This window comes from Lissotriton helveticus, chromosome 1_1 (genome assembly GCF_964261635.1).
Source record: "Lissotriton helveticus chromosome 1_1, aLisHel1.1, whole genome shotgun sequence".
Taxonomy (NCBI): domain Eukaryota; kingdom Metazoa; phylum Chordata; class Amphibia; order Caudata; family Salamandridae; genus Lissotriton; species Lissotriton helveticus.
In genome coordinates, this window is record NC_136057.1 from 526,678,734 (window position 1) to 526,696,032 (window position 17,299).

The following is a 17,299-nucleotide window of genomic DNA, read 5'->3' on the forward strand; positions in this document are numbered from 1 at the left end:
AGTGACACCAACACCCAGAACATGAGGGGCCATTTAGACCCTTCTTATGGCTGCCTCCAGCACCCCAGTGGATGGAGGGAAGATGAGCGTGTTCATTGCTTGCTTTAGCAGCCATGATATTCTTGCTACAACAGTTTGCAGAAAGCCCACCTAATAAAGTACTTTATTAGATTTATAAATCTTGCAGACTTTGCACAAAATACTTTTGATGTTTTTCTTTGTGATTCAGACCCTACTTACACATAGATAGTAGACTTTATTTGATTTATTAGATCAAGAAATGTGGGTGATCCTTTGTATAATTTAAGATCACTACGCCTGAGCAATGTTAGTCTTCTAATGATCAAAAGGGGAGAGAGAGGTATAAAGTGGACCTGGCCTCCTGTACGATACGAGTTAATCAAAGAAAATCCACTAGAGTGTAGAGATAGTGGTCATTCCAGATAATCCCTCGGGGAAAAGACTTACTGTCTTACAATAACCCTCACCCCGAAATGATGATTTCTACTTTTAAACAAATGCGTTTTTCTCCAATAGAGTGTGACTAGAAGCATCCCTCCCCTCCCGTTAGGAGCTCATGAGGCACCTTAAAATCGCATAAAAAGTATGACCTCCAGCTACGTACTCCTATGAAACTTCGCTAGAACAACTAGTGCTTAACCATGAAGGCATTATAGTGTGTGTTTTCTGTTACATGTTGTTTTGTCTTGTTTGTATATTTTTACTCACGGAAAAACAAAGGCACTGTAGACGGAATCACGCCAAAAGAAAAATATATCACAAGCATATCACGTTTTTAGCCCACCAGACGATGATGTGGTTTGCATTATATAACATGTTGGTAAGCTAACCTATGGTGTTTTATGCATTATCATTCCAGATATGAACTTAAACAAGACCATCATATTAGGTGGTTCCTGAAGCAACATACCTAATGGGTATTGTATAAAATAATTTTAAAAATCACTGTTTAGGCATTGAGTGATCACACTCACCTGTTCTTAGGAGTGATTAGTAGGGATCAACTCTATCTGGTCCTGATGAAAAAGCCATGAGGGCAGACTTTGAAACATGTAGGTTTGGGAGCCTACACATACATTAACTTGTGCATCTCCCACCTACCCCTTTTTAACCATATCAGCCACTAGCTCCAACAAAGTATATTTCTCTAGCGGCCAGGTATTTTTGAACATTTACTCTTCACTAATCACTGACCCTCTTCACTCCTATTCTAGTCTTTATCATAGTTCCCACCTCCCAAAAGTGCTCCAACGTCTCCGTCGGTTGCAGCACGCCCCGTTCCGCAGTGGGGCAGGAAGAACCCGATGATGAAGCATCCCAATGTTAGTCTTGTTCTAGTCTAGTCTATGTAATTTTGTCCATCCAGTATCTTTTAGTTAATATATTTTGGATTAAAGTGTGGAGTAATGCTAGTCTAAAATCTTACGATCAACTTTCATTGAAGAAGTTTTTGGGAGTGTAATTCTAGACTGGCATGACTTCCCACAAGTTATGTTAAATAGTTGATATATTTATTGTTGCTGCTATTCAACAACTAAATCTAAACTAGAAACAAAATGGAAAACTGTTTATATATGGCATAAAGGTATTTGTTTTAATCATAAAACAGATTAAATAATGAATCACCACATTTATCAATTAAGACAGATATGTCATGGCCTCTTTTAATAACCTATTTATATTTCTCTGTGGCTGGAAGTTGCCCAACCCCTAGCATTGATGAAAAATCGCTGTTGCTTATTATTTGTTCATGTCTATTGAGTGCAATATTATTTAAGTTATTTAGTCCTGCATTACTGAATCAATTTATTGCTTTTGAATGGTTTTGCTCAACCGGATATATGTTGGACATTTGCGGCACTGACACAAGGACTCTTGGTCTGCAGAGTTGTATGTATATACATTTTTTAATGAAGGACGGGGTCATGGATACACATCACAATTGATGACATTTTCTCTTTTGGTTTCTTCTTAAAATCTTGAATATTTGACAGATGCTGCCAAGATTTCTTGCCACTTGCTGGAAAGGACGGGGGTGCCCTGTGGTAGGACTGCATCTCCCAGACACCTTTGCTGTGGACTCCGCATTACAGCATGCCACCCCCTGCGGCTGTTGTAGCTGCCGCCGAGACATCTTGCCACTTGCTGGAGAGGACAGGGTGCCCTGCGGGAGGGCTGTATCTCCCAGACACCTTTGCTGTGGACTTGCGCATTAAAGCAATTCATGCCCCCGCAGCACGAGACCCGTACGGGGACAGGCCTGGGCCAACGGCGGGCCTGTCCATGCCCGTTAGAGCCTGGAGGAGACTGGGCTGGACCCCCCTCTAACATTTGATGCTCTTACAAGGTACTCTGTCTATATTTTGTCTCCCAGTACTGTTTGTCTGACTGTCTACAGTGTGAAATGGTGAAGCAGAAAGGGATTAATGACAAAGTGGGCGGAGGGACCATAGCCACATTCAATGAATTTTTGACCAGAGCAGTGAGCGTACTTATGCATGAAATTGAACTAATTGAACAGTGTTTATCACTGGAATCTCTTCCTTACCAGCAGAGGCCCTACTTAGGGGACCCAAGTGGCGATAACTTTACTACTCAGCCCATGCAACCTTCACCATCTGTGAATCCGTCACAAAGGCATCTGGAAATTTTACCTGTGGCACCAATCCCCGCTGATTCACCTATCAGGGAGCCTGAACACTATACCCACCCTGAACTTATTACTGATCCGCCAGCTAAGAGACGCAAGAGCGGTGAGGTTCCGAAGCCGTAGCATACAAGAATTACACGAGCCACAAATACAAAGGGGGCTAATAACATGGCAAATACGGGATCTGGCACTGTGGGTTCTTTGACCCAGACTACCTGGAACACGCCACCTCCACCATGGGGTTCTAATGACGCATTTTGGAAAGAGTTTGAAAAAATGATGGATGCTCTATTGGACCATATTCAAGCAAAATAAACGCAGATTGAAGAGAGACTCTCCTGTATAGAGGCCCAGTGAGCAGCCGCCAAGCACCCCACAGAGCCTGTGTGCCATGGACTTGCACACAGAGACACGGAGAGTAATCATCCGCCTCCTCATACTAACTTAGGTTCGGCCCTACCTGCCAACCTCAGCACCGCAACTTGACCCACAACTTGGCTGCGCACACCACCACCAATAGTTAACAGTTCCTCCAACATGTCAGCTGATGAGCCAACCTCACTACCACATGGGCCAAGTAATCTGAATCAGTTGGTGACCAGAGGGTTGGGGGTGCAAGGACTGATACTCGACCATCAGGAAGATCAGACAGCCTTATGGTGGGTCGAATTCATTATACACAGAAGGTCCTCCACCTCCCACCAGCAGCTTCCCCATTAGTAATGGTTTTGGCAAATTTACCACCCCTGCGGGAAAATCAGCCTGAATAGACAATGCAACTAATGGACAAATGCCTGCACTGGCTATCTTGCCAACTTACAGACTTGGGGGTGGGGAGCTGTCCATTATCATATCAAATTACTGTGGCCAGAAGAGTGGGGTGCTAGGTAAAATCCATTGCGGGTGACTGTGTGGTGATAAATATTAACAACACGTACGTGGTTAGAACACTCATAAGCCAGCTACATAATATTCCCACAAATGGTACTCAAATAATTCCTCTATCGCTGGAGCACTTTACAATCATGGTGGCCTCAATGGAAATATACAAAGGGGCCGGGCGAGAATAAGACACCCCTAATCATATGTGGGAATCATTAGCATCCCAGGGCTGAGGTTGGATAACCGATACGCTGTCCTGTCAGACCTGGAATCCTGTGATTGACTAACCCCATGCGACCCTGTTGCTGTTTAGGGAGTGGTACATCAGTCAATCTAGTGCCTGTTATACAGGGGAGTCCTGAGACCTCTTCCATTCAGAGCAAGGCTTGTAGAAATTTGACTAGTTAAGCGTCTGAACAGTGGCACAAACTCTGGCTTACATGGGACATTATATGTTTTCAGGAAGCATGGGCCAAGGAGCCCGTCTTTGTCACCAGGTATCGCTCCTTCCAGACAGCAGCAGTACCATCAGTGTCAGGCAGAGCAAAGGGGGGACTTTTAACCTTAATTTCAAATAACCTCCCCTTAAATTTATAAGGAAGGTTGATTGCTCGAATGCCCATTTTCATTTACTTCTGCTATAGACCACCAGTGAAGGAGCCTGGCTCTTAATTAATTACTACAATAACAAATTTGGGGGAAACATGAAGCTAGTGGTAGCCGAACTGAATAGTGAGATAGACAAAATGACCTTGTCCATTAAAAAGGGCACACTTAACATCATCTGGGTGGGCAACTTCAATATACACCTCTATAAACCTCTATGACCAACGGAAAACAACCCAGCAACTCAAGACCCGAGCAACATACAGATGCTCTCGTGGAACATCGCTGGGGAAAAAAAATGGTTGGAGAATGGAGCTCACCCAAAAAGTTGGAAAACTACGACATAATAGCTCTGCAAGAAACTTGGGCACTAGAAGCTCTCCCTTTGGCAAACTACATTCACTATACAGTTCCAGCAATTAAAACTAAAATCTTTGGTCGCCCTAAAGGGGGCCTGGCAGTCTACATTTCTGCAGAGTTAAAAATTGAAAGCGAACAAATGGCCACAGTATGACCAAACATTCAACTGATCAAATTGACATTGGGGCCTGCTAGCAGAACAAAAACCGTCCTCTTGATGAACACATACGCACACCCCACGGCCAGGAAAAAACTCGCCCACACAAAGAACTAATCGCTACCATCACAAACATCCGGAGTACTTTCCCCTTGTGGTACTTGATAACCACTGGGGACTTTAACTCAAACTTAATTTACACTCCGGATGAGGTCGAATTTCTAGCATCTGACAATATATTTTGGTCCGTTCCACACCAATACCAGCCAACGAGACCAAATGTTGACCACGCAGGCCAAGTGCTCGTAAATGCCCTAGAGTTTCTCTGGCTAAGAGTGATGAATGGTCGGATTCCTGACGATTTCCCCGCTAAGTTTACATTTCATGGGGGAAAGACAAGATCAAGACTGGACTATACAGCAATCTCAGTATCACTGGTACCATGCCTCTCCCACTTTTCGATAGAATTCACAACCAGGAGCGACCACTCATACCAACTGATCCATTTCAGGCTAAAAATTAGCAAACATCAGGTAAATGCAACAGTAGAAGCCAACATACACACGGTTGACTTAAAACGCCTAAAATGGTCACACGATTCAATTGAAACCTTACAGTTAAAAAGAAAAGAAAAGTTAATCACAAGCAAAGCTGGGGCCCAGAATAAAATACAAGTGTGGGGAAACTTCCCAGCGGACCTAACAACATTAATGTCGTCTGGACAAAAAAAGAAAAACAATCACAGCCAAACAAACGGCCGGGGAAAAACATCAACGGCACGGCTGCGAACCTTGAAACGTAACCTTAAAAAATCGATAAGGATGCTAAAAAGAACAGCTCCTGATATAGCTGCATGGGACAGGGCAAGGCAGCTCAGGAAAAGCTATAAAAAAGACCTCTGGGTTGAGAAAAGAAAGAGCAATGACAAATTCTGGGCAGAACTCCTCTGTAGCTCAAAGAAATCCAACTCAAAACAGTTTTGGATAATTATAAACAACTTGAATCGACCAGTAAAAGTCTTATCTTCAAATATACAAGAATCTGAGTGGGCGGAATTTTTAACCATGAGGTTTTCGGAAACATTCTATCAAGAAACAACCAAAGGAAACACCTACGATCCAGTTGTGGGAAATGGCAAACCCAAGGGGGCCATAGAAACTACTAGCCCAGAAGACGCCCTAACTCCACAAAAAAAAGACCAGTTGGAGGTTGATATATATCCAACGGAGGGAAACGTCTCTCCGATACCAGCAACAAGCTACATGCCCCCCTCAAGTGAAGGCGTCAGACGTATAATTAAGAAAGGCAGAAACGATGGTGCGCCAGGCCCCAACGGCATCCCCTAAGCAATTTTTAAACATGACATCTCGTTTTGGGGTAATTACCTTTCTAACAAATACCAAGAAATAGAGAATCTAAATACAATACCAGTAAATTGGCAAGGTTCGATTCTGACTCCTATATTTAAAGGAGGGATAGAGCAAAACCAGCTCACTACAGGTTGATAGCCCTGCTGGATGTAGAGGCCAAATACTATGCCACCCGGGTGCTAGAAGATCTTAAGGCATGGTCTGACAATCTTAACCTCATCCTGGCTAACCAGACGGGTTTCAGGCAAGGCTTAGGGACGACGACGAACATCTTAGGTCTATCACTAATTGCGAACAAGTACAAACAGAGGAAACTACATCTTTACCTCTGCTTTATAGACCTACAAGCAGCCTTTGATAGTGTCGATCGTCACCTCCTGTGGAAAAAGCTGCGAGCTTGGGACATCCCTGATAGGGTATTAAAAGGCATATTGCTATTTTATTCAAACACCTGGTTAAGGATCAAGATAGGTGATGGGTCCAGGCTATCGAGAAAGCTGCCGACTACCAGAGGCTTAAAACAAGGGTGTGTCCTGGCCCCACACCTTTTTAATTTGTTTCTATCAGACCTCTCTCAAAGGCTGGACAGTATTAACTCCCACCCACCGAAGCTTGGTGAATTGAGGCTTTCGCATCTTTCATACGCGGACGACGTGGTGTTAATGAGTCAAACAAAGATCGGACTCCAAAGATGCCTGAACGAAATGTCATCTTATATTTCAGAAAACAAACTTGGAATAAATACATCCAAAACTAAAACTATGGTGATTGGGAGCAAAAAGCGAAGAAAACAGACAATCTGGCTTAATGGAACACATCTAGAGGAGGTAAAAAAATACAAATGCCTAGGCCTCTACATTGACAACTCTAAAAACCTCACTGAGCAAAAAAAGTACATGTCTCAGAGAACAAGTGCCCTAACATTTCCCTTCAGTTTACTGGCTAAAAAGCTGAAGGGCCCCTCCTATAAACCCTTGCTCGCTGTAATTTATTTATTTATTTTACAGATTTGTAAAGCGCATGGCTGCCCGTAAGCGTCCCAGCGCTAGTGATAAAGAAACCTAGTGCGAGGGAAGAGTTACGGGAACAGCCAGGTCTTGAGTGCTTTACGAAATAAGAGTAGGTTGGGCTGGGCTCTGATGCCTGGGGGGCAGAGAATTCCATAGCTTGGAAGCATTATATGCAAATAGTCGACCTCCAGAGCGGGCTTTCTTGATTCTGGGTACGGATGCCAAGTTGCAGTGTGAAGAACGTAATGTTCTCTTGGTAGTATAGGGAGTGATAAGGTGTTTTAAGATGGATGGAGCCTTACCATGAAGAATTTTATGTGTCGTGCATAGTGCCTTAAATTGTATTCTCTCCTGAATAGGCAGCCAATGCAAGGCGTTCAGAGCTGGTTTGGCTGAACATCGACGGTGGGTTCCTGTGAGAAGACGGGCGCCAGTATTTTGTACTGTCTGGAGTTTTGACAGTACTTTTTTAGGGGCCCCCAGATAGAGGGCGTTGCCGTAGTCTAGGCGGGACAACACAAGGCCGTGAATCAAGAGTTTTTGAGATTGTGTTGGGAGTAAAGGCAACATTTTTGTAGCGGTCCGTAGAAGGCCATGGCACACACCGGCCGTTTTTCTTGCTTTAGTAAAGAAATTGAGGCCTTCATCCTGTAATGAAGGCAAATATCCTGCCAACTCTAGCATACGCCAGCGCTGCCTTCCATGGAGAGGATGTAGAGCTCTTAAACAAACTAATATCCTCCATCTATAAAAAAGTATTACACACACAAAGGTCGGTCTCTCCAGCCCAGGTTCGCCTTGAATTTGGCCTAATAAATGAAGATATAGGAAGAATGTATGCGACAGTAAAAATCTGGTATCGCTTGAAACTAAATGCAGCCACATCAAAAATCAACGAAGCCCTTTGGTGTGAATTAAATGAGGACAAAACTTCTCCTTTTAATCAATACCTATGCAAATCCCTCTCCACTACATGCACAATGGAACTATGGAACAAAAAATTGCCGTACCAATCTTTTAAGCAAGCTGTTAATAAAGTTTCAAAAATCCATTCATCTCTATTGGACAAAAATATCTTCAGATCAAGGTCGCATGCCTGGATAGTGATAAACCACTATAAATCCCTTGCACCGGCGGCATACCTGAGCAAAACATTTTCAATTAATGTAAAAATGCAACTTATGGCACTACGTTTTGGAACTCTACCTTCCTTGGCTGACCAGCCCGCTTGGTTGCATACAGGCCCCAAATCATGTCGGCTGTGCCATTTCTATAAAGAAGATTTTATCCACGTAATTTGCACATGCAAGAAGTTGCAGGAGGAATAAGTGATCTTTCTAAAAAACATGCTTCAATGAGAGGGGCATTAGATCCTGCAGAGCTGCAATAACGGCGTGCCTAAAACCCCTCTGACCCCCCATTGAATGGCAGACTGATTAAATTTCTTAAAGCATTTACAAAGCTTTGCTAAAAGGGTCAGAAGCATGGCCAAATGAGGGCTAATTCACGGCACTGATTTTTTTATTAACTATGGACATTTTAGAAACTCTATGTAGAGATGAAATGATTGTATGCTTAAATTTTTCTTTTTAACCCTTTGTTATAATATTGTTCTTATTTTCTTTTTGGTACTTGTTTTAAAATTGTTATGGTTTTAATTAACTAAACAATAAACATTACATTACATTACCTCTATAAACATAACGATGACCGGGTTTGCGGGCTGGAAGATCCTCAGGGCAACCCATTTCTTCATTTTGCCCATAACGAATATGAAGATAGCCTCAATAGGATCTTATATATTAGGAACCTTGGAATAGCCAACAATATGAATGCAGGTCACATAGGGAAAACATTTAAGCAGATTAACTTTGAGTCCACCATCGATTTTATCTTAGCTTCCATCCATTCTAACAAAAAGGTGACCCATGAAAACAACCTATTCACAAGCTTTAGCGACCATGCCATCCTAACTATTCACTTACGCTTGCCCCATAGCGAATCAGCAACAGAAAGTAGCAAACATCTCCTTATCAAGGAAACACGGGTACCATCTAAAATGGGCTCAAGTTTAGAAGCAGAAGCTGGTCCCTGTGATTATAGTGAATATATTGGTTCACAGTTCTAATTGTCTGGTTCAAGAGACCTGCCCATCCCTATTAGTATCACAGTTTAGTGACCTTATAGGGAAAGTAAAAGCGGTTCTGACCCGTCTCAAACCAGCAAATCGTACATCTTCTAAATGCTAGTTTGATTCTCCTTGCTCCAAAGCGAGAACAGCACTTGTGAAAGCACTGAAAACTCTTCCCAGAAATCCAGCACAAATAAGATCACTACGTAGCAACTTTAAGTCTGCCAGAAGGAAAAGAGAGAAGGTTATGAGGGAGGAAGCCTGGGATGGCCTCAAGGAAGCGGCTAGGTCAGGCAACAGCAGAAAGTTTTGGAGAGTAATAAGCACGCCTTATTTTAAAGATCCTAAGGAACCGTCCCTGGACTCACATTTCGATGAATAATCAGGGGTGGGACACTTCGAATTCATCTTTGCCTCCAACACCCTCCCTGTGATGCCCCCGCAGATATAGATCCCTCTTTGCAGGATAGTCTGATTTTTTCACTCTCAGAAGTCAGAAGAGGGTTGGTGGCCTGTGTTCCTGGGAAGGCCCCTGGGCCTGATGGGGTGCTGATTGACCTCTTCAAGAAGAACTATGACCTGTGGGTCCCATTACTAACTAATGTTTTTAATATCATAGCGATAGAAGGACCTCCACCATCTTGTAAGCACAGTGTCATAGTCCCAATATATAAAAAGGGGATAGAGTTAGCACAAAGAACTATAGGCCCATCTCTCTGTTTGATTCAACTGCCAAACTCATGGGGCGGCTCCTTCTATCCAGGCTGGAAGAGTGATCTCAAGATAATAACATCCTAGTGCAGGCACAGTATGGCTTCCAGAGGGGAAAAGCACTATAGATCAATGCCTGAACCTATCACTTTGTATGATAAATACACAAGAGCGAAAGGTGGGAAAATCTACTTGGCCTTCATGGACCTGACAGCAGCATTTGTCTGCGTGAGCCATCAGAAGCTCCAGCTTCTGATGGAGTAGATGGTGATTGACCCCCTCATAATCAACTTTATCCACCACCTTTACGCCAATGCCACTGTTTGTGTCCCTTATGGCATAAATGGGGAATGTACCCGCTCATTTAAGATCGGCAAAGGTGTTAGGCAGGGATGTGTCCTTGCCAGATTCCTTTTCTCCATCTATACAAACAGGGTTGAGGCAGCCCCCTTGGGCTCATCCCAGGATGTGCCCATGTTTGACAACACACCAGTACCAATATTAGCCTATGACGATGATGTGGTGTTAATTGCAGCAATGGGGTAGCTCTCCAAAGTCTCATAACAGCATAAGCATCATTTATGGCCTCTCTGGATCTTAAAGTTTCATCATCATAGCAGGTACCGGCAAAGGTGAAAAATCCCCCCATTTCCATATGGACTCCAGGAAAATTGAAGTGGTAGAGTCCTTTCCATATTTGGGAGTTTTATTTGATAAGAGTCAAACTTGGGCAAGTCTGATAGCAGCAAAAGTGTTAGGAATGGAAAGAAGTTTGAAAGCTATTAAGGCTTTCTCCAAAAAGTTAGGCGCCAGCCCCCTGGATCCAATCAAACATATTTACCCGGCCAAGACAAAGACAGACGTTACACATGGGGTGGGAGTCTGGGGCATTGCCCATATTGACAGACTCCAAATACTGGAAAATATATTTTTTAAATACCAGGTGTCTTTACCTCCTTTGTTTTCAAACTACATCTTACACATTAAACTAGGGTTACCTCACATGGTAGATACCATTAGACTAGCGCCAATTCTCTTATGGTTCTCCATAGGGCGTAAGACCAGAGCCAATTTAACACAAAGTATTATTAAAGATTGTCTGAAATAGGACTGTTATAATAAGATCAGATGGCTTAGTTATGTAGAGTCGGAATTGAGAGCAATTGGGCTGGGAGAATTATTTAAGGAACAAATGGCATGCAGGAGTATTTCAAAACAGAAATTAATCAAGACTTATTTGCGGAGGGCTAACCATGTCAGAAAGGAAAGTAATCATAGTCAAAAGGCGGCCCTTGCTTATGATCAGATCCCCCCAGATTAGAGGGAGTTATTCCTACCTAGCACGCACTACAATAGCGCAGCATAGATATATACTACTGAGATTTCGTCTGAACCTCTTCCCTATGATGTTAGGTTATCCCGAGAAAAAATTCAAACACTCAGATTTGAGGCTGTGCCCCTGCAACGACCATTCTCCTCAATCAGACCAACATCTAGTATTGTTCTGTGAATTTTACAAGACAGAAAGAGCAGCTTTTATTCTTCAAATATTAAGGCACCACAATTTCAGACATTGTCAGGTGGCACTCTATTTTTTAAAATCTTTACCTGACCCTTTTGTCTGCTTTTTAGTAGCTACCTTCTTATGGCCTGTATGTAAAAGCGAAAGGCATGAGGCTGTCAGATGGTTTAATACTTAAACAATATTTATATCTATGAATTGAGCAATGTGTCATAAATTAATTGGACCCGGTTTATAAGACATATAAAGAACCACGTTTTAAAAAGTTTTCGAAAAACTGTTTGAATGGATTTTAAAACACATTCTTTGCTCTTGGGTGTTATAACTTGTTATTTAAAGAGGTGCTTTTTTAAACTCTGATCGAATTTGTGCTTTTATCATCTGTTTTTAAAGAGATCGAATAAAGATGTTATTGATTAATTGATTGAATGGTATATTTATTGCTGTATTTCTCAATTGTTTTCTTTACGAAAATGTACATGTATTTCGGAGTTATATCGTATTATGACCCTATACACCCCATTGTCTTCAGTATTATTTTCCATCTTCTCCTTTTTGATCCATGCAAAATGTTCTAATTCTTATTGATATTGTTTTGTTTTACAATTATAATTCCTATGTGTAATGTAATATAATAATGATTGTTTTTCCTACACGTATTAACTATTCCTTCAATATAGAAAATTTGCATTATTTAATTATTCAATAAAATATTTTAAACACAAAGAAACGTGTGTGAAATATGTGCCTCCCACTGAGAAGAGCTATAAAGAATAATTAATAACTCAAGTATATTGGACTTGGATTACCTTGATTAGTCCAACAAGTGTTTTTTGTTTTTTTAAATATTATTTAAACAAATGCTTATCTAAGCATATCTGTCTTGTGACAGGATGCTCATACAGAGGTCTGTGCTGGAACCTCCTAAGGTTACAAAATTCTGCTGGGCATTAGGCAATAAGCTTGTATTATTGCAGGAAGATGGGGGGGTGGACATTGTGGAGCAGAAGGATGTTCAAAACATGGCACACGAAGTTAACGCGATTCTCTCAGCCCAACAGCCACGTCCAGTGCAGGTAAAAGCGGTGGGATCCGGTGGGGAGGGGATTTCGATCTCATTTAGGAAGGTCTACGACGAAGAAGAGCTGAACTAGGAGTAAACAAATCTTCCACTAATTAATGAAGGTTTGATCATTAATCACCACCCTTTCCTTTCAGGGAGATATCAGTTTTCAATCCTAAAATAAGTACTGTATGTGCCAAATATTGTGTTATCCTCTTGAGGTATCTTGAAAGCAGTATGACTTTTAAGTATATAATGACTAAGTGTTAATCTACCTAAAAGATAGACTATAAAGATTATCAAAGCAATTCAGATATAGAGATTAGATGTGCTTCGATAACACGCCCAATTTACACATGTTTGTAATACATTGCAATCTCTTTTATAATTTATGTATACTATGTGAAAAAATAGAGTTTGTTTTTTTGATTTGGTGTTAATGCAAAAATGCATCACTTATTTTGTGTTCAGGTGAGCAAATGTTTTCTGTTTCAGGTATCCATTTTGTTCTGTTCTCCAAAAATTACTAGAAATCATCTAGTTCTCTGCTGAATTGGCTTAGTCAAATAAATCATGTTGGCAAACGTCATGGAATGAGAAAGTCAAGAGAAGATTACATGAAAGAAGTTCACATAGTTGTGAAAAATAGCTGTAAAAATAAAATGCTAAGGAGGAGGTAGAAGTTGGGGTGGTCCCAGACTTCAGTGCACATACCTTGGTTGAGCGGGATCTGTATGTCCTGGCCGTTCAGAGACACGCCCCCGCCGTGCTTCATTTTAATGGTCATGTTCTGCATGTCCAGGAGACGGACTGATACTGATCGGGTACACACTGCATCCGGGTCATGTTCACACTGGAAAAGAGACGGGGTTCCAAAGGTCATTAAAAATTTAAGAGCAGCTCACCCTGTAGGGAGAAAACAGTAAACATCCTCGCTGCCTGTTGTATTTAATGCGTGTACCCTAAGCGCACCACTTTAAAACCATTGATGGAGGAAGACCTCAGACCTGTGCAAAGTTAACTTTGATGCAAGAAGCAAATACGATTTTGGATTTTACAATCAGAATCTGTCTCAAAACCTATTTTGTTTGCTAAATCGTCATTTTCTCCTACATCATTGGGTTGGTGGCACAGTGGTAAAATGCATTTGCTGTGCTTGTGTTACTTATGAGAGAAAAGCTGAGAATATTTAACAACCACATAATAAATGGACTATAGAAATACCACAGAGTGACATTACCAGAACAAGTTTATTCATGATTATACAAGAGAGGGCAACCACTCATCGCTGGGGGGCATCCTGTCAGTGCACAGGGTGTATCTCTGTTGAGCAAAGCCTCCAGGTCACTTGGGGTTGATTTGGTATATTTCTATCTTCTAGAGACCAAGCTTTGGCACTGAGCTCTTTTTCGGAATTCCCACTTCTTTAATTGCCACATTTTTTGACAACATCTTCCATTTGTGGGATTGAGTTATTTAAAGAACTCGTTTCTGTGTCTTAAATGTTGTCCTTCAATGAGATCACAACCTGACTCATTCTGAAGATGCTTATGGTATACCCTCTAGGGGAAGCTCTTTAATGTCACGGGCTGTCTGGAGATCTTATATACAGGCATGTTGATCACTAAGTGCTTAAGGGGACAATTCAGGTGTGTGAACCTGTGCATGAAGTAGGAAATTCGCTTTTAGTGCCACATCCTTACATTAAAGTGTTGTGTTGTTGTAAAATGTTGTCAATTTCTTTTTTGCATTTTTCGAGAGATTGTGGTTCAGGTAAAGAGGTCCATGTCTGTCCTTTCCCATCTGCTACAATTGACTGGTCCAGGGAGTTAGCATGGCTATCAATTCCCTACTGCAACATTGGCAATCAGTTGGTGTCTTCCTTTCCTCCGCCTCACTCGCTCATGCCTTACATGATCTGTTTTACTGCATAGTCACGTGATCATCTCTCTCCTATCAATGTTTCTTTGTTTTTTTCTTTTGTCTAATTCCCTCTCTTTCAGTGTCACTCTTGTAGTATCCTCTTTTAATCTGTCATCATTGATAACTTTCTCAAGCCCCTACCTAACAGGTTGCTATCCTACCATTTCCGCTTTGTACCACATCTGACCCATTTTAGTGAACTGTTTTTGAATCATACAGTCTCTCTAACCGCATAATTTTTCAGACCTAGTGGAGTAATAAATAAATAATAATAATTCCACATTTGTAAAGAGCAAACTTATCACCCCTAAGGGTACCCAGGAGCTGGGAGGATTAAGTGTGCTATTGCCCAGAGTCACATGATGCTGAGCTGCCGCAGGCGATCGAACCATGAGCCCCGTGCTCCAGAATCAGCCGATCTGGCTGCTGCGCTACAGACAGACAGTGGTAGAGCAAAGGAAAGAGAAGAGTGAAGAGACTGTAAGGGAGAGTAGACAGTCTGGGGACAGCAGGGCAACAGGAGGGAGCAGAGAGAATGGAGAGAGCGGTGGAGCAGGTAGGGGAGCAGACAAATGGGAAGAGTAGAGAGGGTGATGGGAGAGCTGAGAGACCCGGGGAGAGAGCAAACAGTGTAGAGGAGGAGAGAGAGATGAATGCAGAATAGAGAGACTGGGGGGCAGCAGACAGCTCTGAGGGAGGGGAGAGAGACTGAGGAGAGTGGAGTGACTGGAGGGAGACGTCAGACTGGAGGTGGGAATGGCAGCCTGAGGGCAAATCAGACGAGACTGACAGGGAGAGCAGAGAGGTGGGACAGTGAGAGGACAAGCTCTGAGAGGGCGAGTAGACGGACTACGAGGGACAGCAGACGACCTGAGAAGGAGAGCACAGAAGTAAGGGAAGCAGAAAAACTTCAAGAGAGAGTGTTCAAAAGTAGGTAAGAAGCAGGCTGAGGCGAAAGTGGACATATTCTGGGGGAGAATGAGCAAACAGAAGGGAATTCTATCCAATGGGGGAAAGTCAGCTGGCTATTTTGTTTATTTATTTTAAGCAGTTTTATATAGCACAAACTCGACCAGAAGGTATTGAAGCCTTCATGAGCACACGCTACATTAGAAAAGGTTACATTCATTTTCTTTCTTTTTTTTGTAGACACTGGAAGATTAAGTGATTTTTCCAGAATCGCAGGATACTGAGCTTACGTAGAGACTCAAACTTGATTACCCAGTTCCAAAGCTGGCAGCTCTGGCCATAGTGCCATATCCCATACCCCCAAGGGGAAAGAGGAGGGAGAATGAGTAATCAGGGCAAAAATGGGCAGATGAGAGAAGAAGAGGCAGATTGAGAGAAAGCAGGCAGGTTGAGAAGAAAGTGGGCAGATTTAAGGGGAAAACAGACAGATTGTGGAAAGAGTGCAAGCTGAAGGAAAACTGAGTATACTCTTGTTGGAAAAGGCAGAATGGGCAAAGCTGGCAGACTTTGGGAAGGGTGCACAGTCTCTGGGGGAGCCCAAGCAAATTCTTATGAAAGCAGGCAAGTACGAGGGGCTGAAAGCAAGTACGCTCTGGGGAAAGAGGGAGAACAGGCAAACTCGGTGGGGAAAACCTACAGACTGGCTGGAAAATGGGCAGTCTGGGAGAAAAGTCGGAAGACAACGAGAGAACAAACATATTGGAAAAAAGTGGGCATGCTGACGGTAAAGAGGGCATATGATGTGTACAGGAAGACTGGTGGAAAGTGGGTATGATAAGAGGAAAGTGGGTAGACTGTATGTCAGAATGGTAAGGCTCTGCAGAAGTACGAAGACTTGGGGGCAGGACCTAGCGGACCAGGGCCCTTAGGACTAAGATCGCAAAGAGCTGCTGGAGGAGGGGAAGCAGGAGCACCAAGAAAAGTATGAGGATAATTTGGAGGAAAAGGTGGAGGAGGAGTAGGAGGACTGCAAGAACCAGGACCACTACAAGGGGAGGGGGACCAACACTACCAAGCCCAGTTCCCCTTGGAGGACCACAAGCAAAACAAGGACAGAGGCATTAGAAGGATTAGGAAGACCAGAACCAGTCTTACCAGGAAGATCAGGTCTAAAATGACCAAAGCAACAACCATGGAGAGGAGAAGAAGATCCAGGCAGAGGAGCATGCCTAGGAGGACAAGGTATAGGATGAACAAAGACAGGAGAACCAGAAATGATCCCAGGCCTCATGTATTTGGGCACACCAATAGTTACAAGGGCCAAGCCTCTTATAAACGCTTCTTTACTGTGCTTTATAACCGATACTGTTTAAAGACCCCCTCCACCTTTTCTAGATCATAAGAATCACTGCCTTGAGTGCAAAAGAACAGGAGTTGAGGTCCCATGGAGATGATTATGGTCTCTCAGGGCTCCTTGAACGTTTCAAAGTATGATCAATTTCTGACAAGCTTCATTCACTCATTACTTTTTAGTCAACCACATATTATAGGCTGAAATTCTTTTTGTTGCTTTTTTCATTGGAATTATGCGCTCATACTAACGACTTGTAGAGTGCAGTTCGATACAAAAAAAACAGGATTAGCGGATGGTGTCATTCATAACAGTAAACCACATAGCTAGGTTGAGGGGCAAAAGACTCGCCTTGTGGGTTAGTGTGTAGAGGAGTGGTAGGATGGCAGATCAGTTCCTAGATTCAGCAGTGGATGTGTGATGCAGTTCATGTGGTCTGAGCAGAGAGAGAATGTGTCGAAGGCCTCTGCAATTTGGCAACATTGGCTAGTGGAGCATGGGTGAAAAGGGTTCTGGTTGTCAGAAGAATATCCAAAAAGGATAGTGCTGCTCTTGGTGTTGAAGTTAACTTGAGTGGTTCAGGGATAACAAAGAGGAGCAAGGGGCTTATCGGCCAGCAAATCATTGACTGTA

The 17,299-nt window shown here is 42.6% G+C and overlaps 1 protein-coding gene across 1 annotated transcript in view; it reads right to left on the reverse strand.

Moving 5' to 3' along the window:
- The window catches only part of VWF (von Willebrand factor), a 1,169,185-nt gene that overhangs the window by 936,575 nt on the left and 215,311 nt on the right, over window positions 1-17,299 (reverse strand). The window contains exon 12 of the mRNA XM_078673989.1: window positions 13,198-13,336. Within this exon, the coding sequence (XP_078530115.1) occupies window positions 13,198-13,336 (139 nt within the window). The remainder of the gene's footprint in view (window positions 1-13,197; window positions 13,337-17,299) is intronic.